General features: G+C 41.5%; 1 protein-coding gene across 1 annotated transcript; it reads left to right on the top strand.

The window, feature by feature from the left end:
• Window positions 1-8,919: 8,919 nt before the first annotated feature.
• LOC309809769 (WD repeat-containing protein 82-like) lies at window positions 8,920-10,792 on the top strand. The gene has a single exon (XM_082631200.1). The coding sequence runs from the start codon at window positions 8,941-8,943 to the stop codon at window positions 9,880-9,882; it is 942 nt and encodes a 313-aa protein (XP_082487326.1). The 5' UTR covers window positions 8,920-8,940; the 3' UTR covers window positions 9,883-10,792.
• The last annotated feature ends 2,568 nt before the right edge of the window (window positions 10,793-13,360 follow it).

Below are 13,360 nucleotides of genomic sequence, written 5' to 3'. Positions count from 1 at the left end.
TTCTATATATGTACCACAACTTCTTTATCCATTCATCTATCGATGGGCATTCATCTGTTGATGTCCTGGCTATTGTAAATAGAGCTGCAATGAACATTTTGATACATGACTCTTTTTGAATTATGGCCTTCTCAGGGTATATGCCCAGTACTGGGATTACTGGGTCATATGGTACTTCTGTTTTTAGTTTTTAAGGAACCTCCATACTGTCCTGCATAGCAGCTGTATCATTTTATATTCCCACCAACAGTGCAAGAGGGTTCTCTTTTCTCCACATCCTCTCCAGCATTTATTGTTTGTAGATTTTTTAAACATCTTTATTGGAATATAATTGCTTTACAATGGTGTGTTAGTTTCTGCTTTATAACAAAGTGAATCAGTAATACATACACATATGTTCCCATATCTCTTCCCTCTTGTGTCTCGCTCCCTCCCACCCTCCTGATCCCACCCCTCTAGGTTGTCACAGACCACCAAGCTTATCTCCCTGTGCTATGCATCTGCTTCCCACTAGCTATCTATTTTATGTTTGGTAGTGTATATATGTCCATGCCACTCTCTCACTTTGTCACAGCTTGCCCTTCCCCCTCCCCATATCCTCAAGTCCATTCTCTAGTAGGTCTGTGTCTTTATTCCCATCTTACCCCTAGGTTCTTCATGACCTTTTTTTATTTTTATTTTTATTTTTTGATTCCATATATATGTGTTAGCATACAGTATTTGTTTTTCTCCTTCTGACTTACTTCACTCTGTATGACAGACTCTAGGTCCATCCACCTCACTACAAATAACTCCGTTTCATTTCTTTTTATGGCTGAGTAATATTACATTGTATATATGTGCCAAATCCTCTTTATCATCTGTTCATGGACACTTAGGTTGCTTCCATGTCCTGGCTATTGTAAATAGAGCTGCAATGAACATTTTGGTACATGACTCTTTTTGAATTATGGTTTTCTCAGGGTACTTGCCCAGTAGTGGGATTGCTGGGTCATATGGTAGTTCTATTTTTAGATTTTTAAGGAACTTACATACTATTCTGCATAGTGGCTGTATCATTTTACATTCCCACCAACAGTGCAAGAGAGTTCCCTTTTCTCCACACCCTCTCCAGCATTTATTGTTTGTAGATTTTTTGATGATGGCCATTCTGACTGGTATGAGTTGATACCTCATTGTAGCTTTGATTTGCATTTCTCTAATGATTAGTGATGTTGAGCATCCTTTCATGTGATTGTTGGCAATCTGTATATCTTCTTTGGAGAAATGTCTGTTTAGGTTTTCTGCCCATTTTTTGACTGGTTTTTTTTGTTTGTTTTTTTGTTTTTTGTTTTTGCGGTACGCGGGCCTTTCACTGTTGTGGCCTCTCCCATTGCGGAGCACAGGCTCTGGACACGCAGGCTCAGCAGCCATGGCTCATGGGCCTAGCAGCTCCATGGCATGTGGGGTCTTCCCAGACCAGGGCACGAACCTGTGTCCCCTGCATTTGTAGGCGGACTCTCAACCACTCTGCCACCAGGGAAGCTCTGTTTGTTTTTTTAATACTGAGCTGCATGAGTTGTTTATATAATTTGGAGATTAATGCTTTGTCCACTCATTCATTTGCAAATATTATCTCCCATTCTGAGGGCTGTCTTTTCAACTTGTTCATACTTTCCTTTGCTGTGCAAAAGCTTGGAAGTTTCATTAGGTCCCTTTTGTTCATTTTTTTTTTTTTTTATTTCCATTACTCTGGAAGGCGGGTCAAAAAAGATCTTGCTGTGATTTATGTCAAACAGTGTTCTTCCTATGTTTTCTTCTAAGAGTTTTATACTGTCTGATCTTACATTTAGGTCTTCAATCCATTTTGAGTTTATTTTTGTGTATGGTGTTAGGGAGTGTTCTAATTTCATTTCTTTTTTTTTACATGTAGCTTCCAGTTTTCCCAGCACCACTTACTGAAGAGACTCTCTCTTCTCCATTGTATATCCTTGCCTCCTTTGTCATAGATTAGTTGACCATAGATGTGTGCGTTTATCTCTGGGCTTTCTATCCTGTTCCATTGATCTATATTTGTTTTAGTACCAGTACCATACTGTCTTGATTACTATAGCTTTGTAGTATAGTCTGAAGTCAATGAGTCTGATTCCTCCAGCTCTGTTTTCTTTCCCCTCAAGATTGTTTTGGCTATTCGGGGTCTTTTGTGTCTCCATACAAATTTTAAGATTTTTTTGCTTTGGTTCTTTAAAAAGTGCCACTGGTAACTTGATAGGGATTGCGTTGAATCTGTAGATTGCTTTGGGTAGTATAGTCATTTTCACAATATTGATTCTTCCAATCCAAGAACATGGTATATCTCTCCATCTCTTTGTGTCATCTTTAATTTCTTTCATCAGTGTCTTATAGTTTTCTGAGTAGAGCTCTTTGACCTCCTTAGGTAGGTTTATTCCTAGGTATTTTATTCTTTTTGTTGTAGTGCTGAATGGGATTGTTTCCTTAATTTCTCTTTCTGATCTTTCATTGCTAGTGTATAGGAATGCAAGTGGTTACTGTGCTTTAATTTTGCATCCTGCAATTTTACCAAATTCATTGATTAGCTCTAGTACTTTTCTGGTGGCATCTTTAGGATTATCTACATATATTGTCATGTCATCTGTGAAGAGTGAGAGTTTTACAACTTCTTTTCCAATTTGGATTCTTTTTATTTCTTTTTCTTCTCTGATTTCTCAGACTAGGACTTCCAAAACTATGTTGAATAATAGTGGAGAGCATAGACATCCTTTTCTTGTTCCTGATTTTAGAGGAAATGCTTTCAGTGTTTCACCATTGAGAATGAAGTTTTCTGTGGGTTTGTAGTATATTGCCTTTATTATGTTGAGGTAAGTTCACCCCTTTGCCCAAATTCTGGAGAGTTTTTATCATAAATCAGTGTTGAATTTTGTCAAAAGCTTTTTCTGCATCTATTGAAATGATCATATGGTTTTCATTCTTCAATTTGTTAATATGGTGTATCCCATTGATTGATTTGCATATATTGAAGAATCCTTGCATACCTGGGATAAATCCCACTTGATCATGTTGTATGATCCCTTTAATGTGTTGTTGGATTCTGTTTGCTAGTATTTTGTTGAGCATTTTTGCATCCATATTCATCAGTGATATTGGTTTGTAATTTTCTTCTTTTTTTTTTTTTTTTTGTATTATCTTTGCCTGGTTTTGGTATCAGGGTGATGGTGGCCTCGTAGAATGAGTTTAGGAGTGTTCCTTCCTTGGCAATTTTTTGGAAGAGTTTGAGAAGGATGGGTGTTAGCTCTTCTCTAAATGTTTGATAAAATTCAACTGTGTAGCCATCTGGTCCTATACTTTTGTTTGTTGGAAGATTTTTAATCACAGTTTCAATTTCATTACTTGTGATTGGTTGTTCAAATTTTCTATTTCTTCCTGGTTCAGTCTTGAAAGGTTATAACTTTTTAAGAATTTGTCCATTTCTTGCAGGTTGTCCATTTATTCGCATAGAGTTGCTTGTAGCAGTCTCTTAATGTGCTTTGTATTTCTGAGGTGTCCATTGTAACTTCTCCTTTTTCATTTCTAATTTTATTGATTTGAGTCCTCTCTCTCTTTTCCTTGATGAGTCTGGCTAAAGGTTTATTAATTTCAATTTTCTTCTCAAAGAACCAGCTTTTAGTTTTATTGATCTTTGCTAGGGTTTTCTTTGTTTCTATTTCATTTATTTCCACTTTGATCTTTATGATTTCTTTCCTTCTACTAATTTAGGATTTTGTTTGTTCTTCTTTCTCTAGCTTCTTTAGGTGTAAGGTTCAATTGTTTATTTGAGATTTTTCTTATTTCTTGAGGTAGGATTGCATTGCTATAAACTTCCCTCTTAGAACTCGTTTTGCTGCATCCCAAAGGTTTTGGATTCTTGTGTTTTAATTTTCCTTTGTCTCTAGTTACTTTTGATTTCCTCTTTGATTTCTTCAGTGATCTCTTGGTTATTTAGTAATGTATTGTTTAGCCTCCATGTGTTTGTGATTTTTACGTTTTTTTCCCCCTTTATTTCTAATCTCATAGCACTGTGGTTGGAAATGATGCTTGATACCATTTCAATTTTCTTAAATTTACAGAGGCTTGATTTGTGACCCAAGATGTGATCTATCCTGGAGAATGTTCCGTGTGCACTTGAGAAGAAAGTGTACTCTGCTATTTTCAGATGGAATGTCCTAGAAATATCAATTAAATCTATCTGGTCTATTGTGTCATTTAAAGCTTGTGCTTCCTTATTAATTTTCTGTTTGGATGATCTGTCCATTGGTGTATGTGAGGTGTTATAGTCCACCACTATTATTGTATTACTGTTGATTTCCTATTTTAGAGCTGTTAGCATTTGCCTTACGTATTGAGGTGCTCCTATGTTGGATGCATAAATATTTATAATTGTTATATCTTCCTCTTGGTTTGATCCCTTGATCATTATGTATGGTCCTTCCTTGTCTCTTGTAACATTCTTTATTTTAAAGTCTATTTTATCTGATATGAGTATTGCTACTCCAGCTTTCTTTTGATTTCCATTTGCATGGAATATCTTTTTCCATCCCCTCACTTTCAGTCTTCATGTGTCCCTAGGTCTGAATTGTGTCTCTTGTAGACAGCATATATATATATGTCTTGTTTTTGTATCCATTCAGCGAGCCTGTGACTTTTGGTTGGAGCATTTAATCCATCTACATTTAAGGTGATTATAGATATATATGTTCCTGTTACTATTTTCTTAACTGTTTTGGGTTTGTTTCTGTAGGTCCTTTTCTTCTCTTGTGTTTCCCACTTAGAGAAGTTCCTTTAGCATTTGTTGTTGAGCTGGTTGGTGGTGCTGAATTATCTTAACTTTTGCTTGTCTGTAAAGCTTTTGCTTTCTCCATCAAATCTGAATGAGATCCTTACTGGGTAGAGTAATCTTGTTTGTACCTTCTTTCCTTTCATCAGTTTAAAGATATCGTGCCACTCCCTTCTGGCTTGTAGAATTTTTGCTGAGAAATCAGCTGTTAACCTTATGGGAGTTCCCTTGTATGTTATTTGTCAGTTTTCCCTTGTTGCTTTTAATAATTTTTCTTTGTCTTTAATTTTTGTCAGTTTGGTTCTATGTATCTCAGCATGTTTTTCCTTGGGTTTATACTGCATGGGATTCTCTGCACTTTCTGAACTACTTCCTTTCCAACCTTAGGGAATTTTTCGACTATAATCTCTTTAAATATTTTCTCAGGTCCGTTCTCTCTCTCTTCTCCTTCTAGGACCCCTATAACGTGAATGTTTGTGTGTTTAATGTTGTCCCAGAGGTCTTTTACACTGACTTCATTTCTTTGCATTCTTTTTCTTTATTCTGTTCCATGACAGTGAATTACACCATTCTGTCTTCCAGGTCACTCATCTGTTCTTCAGCCTCAGTTATTCTGCTATTGAGTTCTTCTAGTGTATTTTTCATTTCAGTTATTGTATTGTTCATCTTTGTTTGTTTGTTCTTTAATTCTAGGTCTTTGTCAAACATTTCTTGCATCTTCTCCATCTTTGCCTCCATTATTTTTCCAAGGTCCTGTATCATCTACCATTATTCTAAATTCTTTCTCTGGAAGGTCGCCTATCTCCACTTCATTTAGTTTTGTTTTGTTTTGTTTTGTTTTGTTTTTTGGTTTTATCTTGTTCCATCATCTGGTACATAGTCCTCTGCCTTTTCATTTTTTCTGTCTTTCTGTGAATGTGGTTTTCATTCCACAGGCCGCAGGATTAGTTTAAGGAGTGTCCAGAGGAAGAGAACCAGATACAGTTTTCTTGACATAAGAGAAACTTAGGCCTAAGGCACTTTGTGATACAAGCCTGGCCACAATGCCCACCATACAGAAGAACAAGTCTCAGTAGTTAATGATTTTAAGGGAACAAAAGAATGTAAGAACAAACAGCTATTACCAAGCCAGGAAAATAATGTAATAATATCAGAGACAATAAATCAGTTACAAGGACTCCCAGTTCTTTTTCAAAATTAAAGGTTAGCCTGAAGCACATTCTTGAGCTGTTTTGAAGGGTTTAGACCCTCTTGAGTATTCAACCACCAGAGTAACTGGAGCCAGAATTGATAATCCTGATCTTTGCTGGTCTTCAAGACTTCAATCAACTAGAGCCTGGACTATGTCAATCTAGAATGACCTTGGCCTCAGTTCTATGCTGACATCTCCTCTTCACCATGTAAGCACAGGTAGGACTCACTCTACCTGAATGACTATACCCAGCCCTCAAGAATATGCATGCACTCTTAGCTTAAAACTTCCTAATTTTGCTGTTTGGAGAGACACGGCTTTAGAAAATATCCCCAGTGTTCTCCTTACTTGTTGCAAGTAATAAAATACTTCCTTTTCCCATTCTTTGACTTGGTTGTGCATTTGACTTGACACCCACCAAGAGGTAAATCCAGTTTTCAGGTAACAGTATAACATGTAATAGAATGAACATCTGAGTACTGGCCACTTTGCTTAAGAAATACAATATTAAAAATACAGTTGAAAGCCCTATAGATACCAGTCTAATTGCATTTGCATCACTCATCTTCCTTCCCCAAAGCTGACAACAGATAGAGCTGGGGTTGGAATGGCTCTTCAGAGTTGTCTCCAATTGAGATAAGAGGCCAGGCTTTTGTACCCCTGCATTTTTTAAAGTTCTCATGAAATATGTATGCAATTTAACTTTATATGAGGCCTTAAAGTGACTTATATTGTGGATCTATTTCATCATGTACTAGTCATTAGTGATGAGGGGGACCTTTTCTGGAAAAACCTGAGGCAGCATGGTTTGACAGAATGTTAATTTCTTTGGGATTTTCCAGAACACAACAAGAGTATAAATTTTAGTTTTAAACCTGTGTGGGGCTAGATCTTGGAATTTTAATGTTCTTACATGTTCTTCAGCTGATGCTTATAAAAAATTATGGAACGATTTGAAAACCACTGCTATAATAGTGAAGCATCCAATTAATTCAGAAGAAAGTACCTCACTCCTAACCCTTATAAAGTTTGATGAATTTCCCAGGAGGGATAAAAATGAAGCATAACATCACTTCATTTGACTCCCACCCATAAAATTCCATGAGTTCAATGTGCTCCTTTGAGATTTAGTATAGTCAGCATGCTTTTCAGTCTAATCTAAGAGTGGTCCTTGAAGAACTTGTTTTCATGCCTGAGGTCACTGAGATAGATGTCCTTCCACATCCCTTCATTGTCATGGATCAAAGAATCCCATTAATAAGGATCTAGCCTACCATTTGAGTACAGATATATATCTCTGTTGGAATAAATGTGCTTGACGGAGGACAGACAATGAAACTCCCAAGGAAAATCGTTCCGAGACAAGAAGTTTGAGTGTCTGGACTAAGTGGTAAGAACAGAATATAAAGTAGCTGGTAGTTCTAGCTGGGGTATGAGGTGGGCCTGGCTGTCTGACTCTCTCTTGATCTAGTCCCCTCTCCACCCCCCTGCCCCAGAGCACCTGTGTGCCATGAGAAGCAGAGATCACCAGCTGAAAAGAACCATGTCCCAGGTGCCCATCAGCTTTGCTGTGGTTGACCCCTCTGAAAGAGCTGGCAATGATAACAGAAGCATGGTGGAGAGGGAGGGGGTCCTGAAGATAAGTGGTCTAGATGGGGCAGCAATGAAGCCATCAGCTTGCCATCCTCATTCATGTGGGAACACACCCTCATGCCTCACCCCTGTCCTCATCTCAGACTTTCATGACCCTTCCCTGGTGCTTTTGGAAGAAGTAACTGGTGTGGATATTCCAGGAAAAGAGTGAATATCATGCTGTTTGGGCTTGTGTCATTCAGATTTTTACTCATTAGTGAATTAAACCTGGAACATACTGGCTAACATTTAATCCAAGATTATTCTGAATTCTTTTGCAGTCCCCACATATATCAAATTTGAAATCACTACTCCTAGGAAATATTAAGGCTAGTGGAAATAAAGCCATCTATTGTGCTCTTTCCCAACCTACAGCTTCTCTCCATCTTCAGGCATTGTCATCTGTTCTTCTATTAGATGAGACTTGTTTTTCTTCTCCTTTTCAGGAGGATAGTCCCCCTTGTCATGCCTTCCCATTTGCCTCCTTTAGGATCTTTTTCTACTAATAATTCCCTTTCTCTCGCACATTAAACTTTTCTGTTCTTTTCTGGCAATTTTCCTCTGCTAATACATATGTTTAAGCCTATAGATCCTAAAAGCAAACAAAAGACCAAAATGAAAGGTTTCATCCACTCATAGAGTAGGAGTTCCTTGGATACTGGTGAAACCAAGCAGGACCCTGTGGGGCTCCTGGGCATGGAAGCCTTTCAAACAGTTGCTAATCAGGGAAGTGAGGTGATGAAAAGACATGGGAGGAGCAGCCAAGAAATAATAGTGCAGCCTTGGGGTAGGGTCCTGGTTCTACTTCAAGGGATACACATAACAATATCTTCGGGCTCTTTACAGAACTGAAATCCCCAACAAATGGAAGGTGTTAGCATTCTTCATTCCAGAGAAGATCATAGTTTGATAAGCTCCAGAAGTTCATCAAGAGACCACCCGAGGCCAGGTTAAAGGAACCAGAGAAGCTCATTAGGACGAGACCACCTGAGGCCAGATTAAAGTAGTGCAGGCCGAGCTTCTGCCTGTCGCCCCAAGATGGCGGACACAATGAACCGGCGCCACGCCGGTTGGCCCTGAGGCGACCGTGAGGAGGACCGGTCTGCGAGACCCCATAGTCCCGGCAGAAGAGTGTTGCACAAGCAGGAAGAGGAAGAGGAGGAGGCGGCCCGACTGTCGGCCGCTCTCCAGCCCGCCGCCGGCGCGGCGCAGCGCCCGCCCCGCCCGGGTCGGCCCCTCGGCAGCGCCCCCGTTCGCCGGGCTCCGCCCCGGCTCTGCGCCGCCGCCGCCTCCAGCAGCCGCCGCCATGAAGCTGACCGACAGCGTGCTGCGGAGCTCCCGCGTCGCCAAGGTGTTCCGCGAGAACTCGGACAAGATTAACTGCTTCGACTTCAGCCCCAACGGCGAGACGGTCATCTCGAGCAGCGACGACGACTCCATCGTGCTCTATGACTGCCAGGAGGGCAAACAAAAGAGAACCCTGTACAGTAAGAAATATGGCGTGGACCTCATCAGATACACTCATGCAGCAAACACAGTCGTTTACAGCTCTAACAAAATAGACGATACTATCCGTTACCTGGCCTTGCATGACAACAAATACATCAGATACTTTCCTGGACATAGCAAAAGGGTGGTGGCCTTGTCCATGTCACCTGTGGATGACACTTTCATTTCTGGGTCTCTTGATAAGACCATTCGGCTCTGGGATCTCCGGTCTCCTAACTGCCAGGGTCTCATGCATTTACAGGGCAAGCCAGTTTGTTCTTTTGATCCAGAAGGATTAATTTTTGCTGCAGGTGTCAATTCTGAAATGGTCAAACTTTATGATCTTTGCTCTTTTGATAAGGGGCCATTTGCAACATTTAAGATGCAGTATGATCGGACTTGTGAGTGGACAGGACTTAAGTTCAGCAGTGATGGCAAACTCATCCTCATCTCCACCAATGGCAGCTTCATCCGTCTGATCGATGCATTCAAGGGAGTGGTGATGCATACGTTTGGGGGTCATGCCAACAGCAAAGCCGTCACACTGGAGGCCTCGTTTACTCCAGACTCGCAGTTTATTATGATTGGTTCAGAGGATGGCAAGATCCATGTCTGGAATGGAGAGAGTGGTATAAAAGTAGCTGTGTTGGATGGCAAACACACAGGCCCCATTACCTGTTTGCAGTTCAACCCCAAGTTCATGACCTTTGCCAGTGCTTGTTCCAACATGGCCTTCTGGTTGCCCACCATTGATGACTGACCTGCACAGTGCTTGGCTGTTTTCTGTACAGCGAGGGTGGCCAGTAGGAAAAAGCTCAGAGGGAACTAAGATAATAGTGAGATTGGATCATTTGACTGGGCTCGAGAGCATCCTTCCACATGGCCTTCCCAAGGATGTGCTGTACATTTGCTCAAAAGAAAAAAATTACTTTGCCAAGCTTCTTCAAAAGGACTCTTGGTGCGGCAGATTCAATCGGGACTCAGATTTTCCAGCTGTCACTGCACCGAGCTCCTCCAGAGGAGTGACCAGACTCGTGACTAGGGTATAGTGGGGCCCTCAAGACACCTTCAGTTTTGAATGTATTTGCTGCTGAGGAGTCGGTGAAGTTGTTAATTCTGCACATCCCTTTGCCCACCCCCATAAATGCGTGGGAAGCCACAGTTCTGGTTTTGAGATGCTAGGGCAGCTCAGTGCCCCTTGCCCTCACCCTGCATGTCTTGTTACTGGTTCTCCCTGTGTCATTGTGGCATTATCCACAACCATCATGTTACTTAGGTGCCAAATATTTACAGAAATAAGTCTCCATATATCTTAGGGTCAGAAAGGGACAGATACAGAAGGACCTTGCTTGCCAGGAAGCCTTGCAAGTTAGTCATGTGAGGGTGGATGATCTGGGTGTGCCTCAGGCTCTGAGTGAGGGAGGAGGGGTAGCAGATGAGTTCCTAGGGCTGGGAGGTTTAGCAGCAGCTTGGTGTGGTGCCCTGTCATCAAAACTAACTCACAGTCCTTCCGGGTGCCTGCCAAGTTTGGTTGTATACAGAAGCAAGGTGGGCGTCTATTTTTGTACATGAGATACATCACGCTTTTCTGTGGGCCAGTATTGTGGAGTGAGTCTGAGTTGTTTACACTGACGCCTTCCCTGCCCACCACAAGTTGTGTACGTAGTCTCCAGATGATACCACCCCTTCCCCAGCTCCCAACCAGGAGCTGGCTCTAGGCTTGTGTCATATTTAGCCTTTTTATATATGACTTGGGATTTCTGTTGTTTGTATTTTAGCACAGCGTGTGTACACCTTCATTTAAATACATCATGTCTGTGCATACATATATGTATGTATGCGCGCGCGCGCGTGTGTGTGTGTGTGAAGGAGATAGAGTCCTCGGCCCCAGGAGAAAGACTGCGTTCTTGCTAATAGTGTTTGTCACAAGTGTTAGTCTTCCCTATTACCTTTTTCCCTTTGGGAGACTGAACAAAAGCAAAGCTTCTGAGTGTTTGCTGTCCCCGTGGCAGCTAAGTGAGGGTCTTGGAATGACTCCCTTGTGTTCCTCAAGCCGCACTTTGGGGCCTTCTCTGCAGTATTAGCCCCCTTTTTGCCCAGTGATGCTCTGTCTGCGCCTGTATGTATGTGACAGTCACTTTTGCATGCCTTTTGTGTCTGGCTCCCAGCATTTGGGGACAGGATGCTGGAACCAGAGCATTTTCAGCTTGTCTGAGGCTTCTTTGCCAATTATAGGTCACTCCTGTTTACCTGGTATGTCTGCTTTCTTAACTTCTTTTCCTTGCCTTCTCCTGGGAGAGGGAGGATTCCTAATCGGGGTTGAGGTGAGCTGCAGGTAGCTCATTGCCTTTTCCCCTGCATGGCCTTCTTAGAGCAGGACAAGTGGCATATTATTTTACTAACTTCCCAAACATCTAAGCAAGTAACACATTCCCTGCAGATCCAGAAACAGGCTCAACAAGGTTATGTTTGACTTGCCCAAGAGTACCTAGCTGCTAGTGGGGAAAGCAAGCCATTACTGCCTCTGTTCAGCAGCAGGAATAGGCTGTGAATTGCTAGCAATTACTGTTTTGTTTTGCTTTTTTAGCAGTTACTTTTTGGCTTGTTCCTTAACCTTAAAAGCAAGGGGCATATGTCTTTGCCAGACATGGGCTGGAATCTGCAGCTTCTGAGGTGCCACACACCGTATAGCTCTGCATTCTCAGAGTGGAGGGACTTTTAGAAACCAAGTGATCTGAGCTGTTACTGCCCACCCCTGGCTTTCCAGGGTAGAAAATTCATGGTAGGACTAACTGTTCAGAGAAAGTACTTGGAACTACAGGTTAATAAGAAAGCCTGCATAATTAACATATCTGTACCCAGAGCAGCCACCACGCATGACTTGTCTATCAGCAGGAAAATGATTTGTATTGAGTTCCTGTATGTCCAAAGCTGAGGCACCATGTCCTTTGAAAATATGCACTGCACTGCTTCTATTTATGGGGACCTGTGGCTGCAGAGCTGGCTCCTGAGTTGGGAAGGAGAGGGAAAGATGCAGCTGGAAGTGACCGAAGATGATGTGGTAGTGGGAAAAGGCAGAATTAAGGGAGAAAAGAGTCTGTGGGTCAGAGAGGCTGAGGAGCATCAGGGCTGCAAGGACACCCTCCGTAGGAGCCAGAGGTGCTTAAGCTCTCCTGGGGGTGGGGGGCGTACCACGCTCTCAAGAATCAGGGCCAAAGCCTCTGATTTATATGCGACAGTGACACTGAACTGCTCAACCACCAGCCAGTGGGGTATTTTTTTTTTTTAAGAAAACCATTGTGATCATAATTAATGCTTATTAAGAAAAATCTGGGGATTTTAAAAAGAATCAATTTGCCACCCAAATGTTACCACTGCTAATCTTTTGGTGTTTAGTGTTCCTCTAGACATTTCTGTGCATAGATTTCATAGTTGTTATTCTACTGTATATACAATTTTATGTCCTTTTTGTACTTAACATATAAATGTTTTTTCCATGTTATCTGTCTTAAACAGAAAAAAATTAAAATAAAAATAAAAAAATAAAGTAGTGCAGGCCCTGCCCACACCCTAATCCTTAGCAACCCCACCCTTGAACCATTGCTATAAAACTCTTCACCAAATCCTCCCAAGTTGGGACACACAGTTTTTGAGGGGCACGAGCCCCCTGTATCTCCCTTTGCCTGGCAAAGCAATAAATCTTTTCTACTTCACCCAAAAGTCTGTCTCCCAGATTCAATTCGGCACCAGTGCACAGAGGCCGAGTTTTCGGCATCACTAGTAATCACTTCGTTATTCATTCTCCCTATGGTGTCCCTTCTTAAAAAGACTAGGGAGGGACTCCATCCCAGTCATATGCCACAGGGCAGAGTGAAGGATCCAAAGTGTACATGCCTTTTATTCACAGTTGTGGTAAAACACAGAGTCACCAAAGCCAAGGGTTGGTCCAGGAATTAATTGGAATGCATAGCAGGAAGAAATCCAATAGCCAGTTTCCCAAATTTGAAAGATGCCATTCTAAAGTAGAGGTAAGTTCAAACGAGTACCAGCCAGAAAGCCCAGGTGGTCCTGAGAGTGAAGTTCAGGAGAATAGCAGTAATTCTGGAGCCAGCATGGAGCTACTACTGCACGTGATTTGTCCCTGGTGTCCAGGCTTTCAGGTGCCCATCCAAAATCATTAAAGGCAAAACAAGAAGTAGAAGAGAAAGGGAATATTGGAACTTGATCTTTGGGCTTGT

The sequence above is a fragment of the Mesoplodon mirus genome, assembly GCF_964341445.2.
Source record: "Mesoplodon mirus genome assembly, chromosome: 8".
NCBI lineage: Eukaryota > Metazoa > Chordata > Mammalia > Artiodactyla > Ziphiidae > Mesoplodon > Mesoplodon mirus.
This window is presented reverse-complemented; position numbering and strand designations above follow the sequence as displayed.

What these genes read in the sequence shown, in the direction of transcription:
- LOC309809769 (XM_082631200.1), top strand. Translation starts at nt 8,941, where the DNA reads ATGAAGCTGACCGACAGCGTGCTGCGGAGCTCCCGCGTCGCCAAGGTG.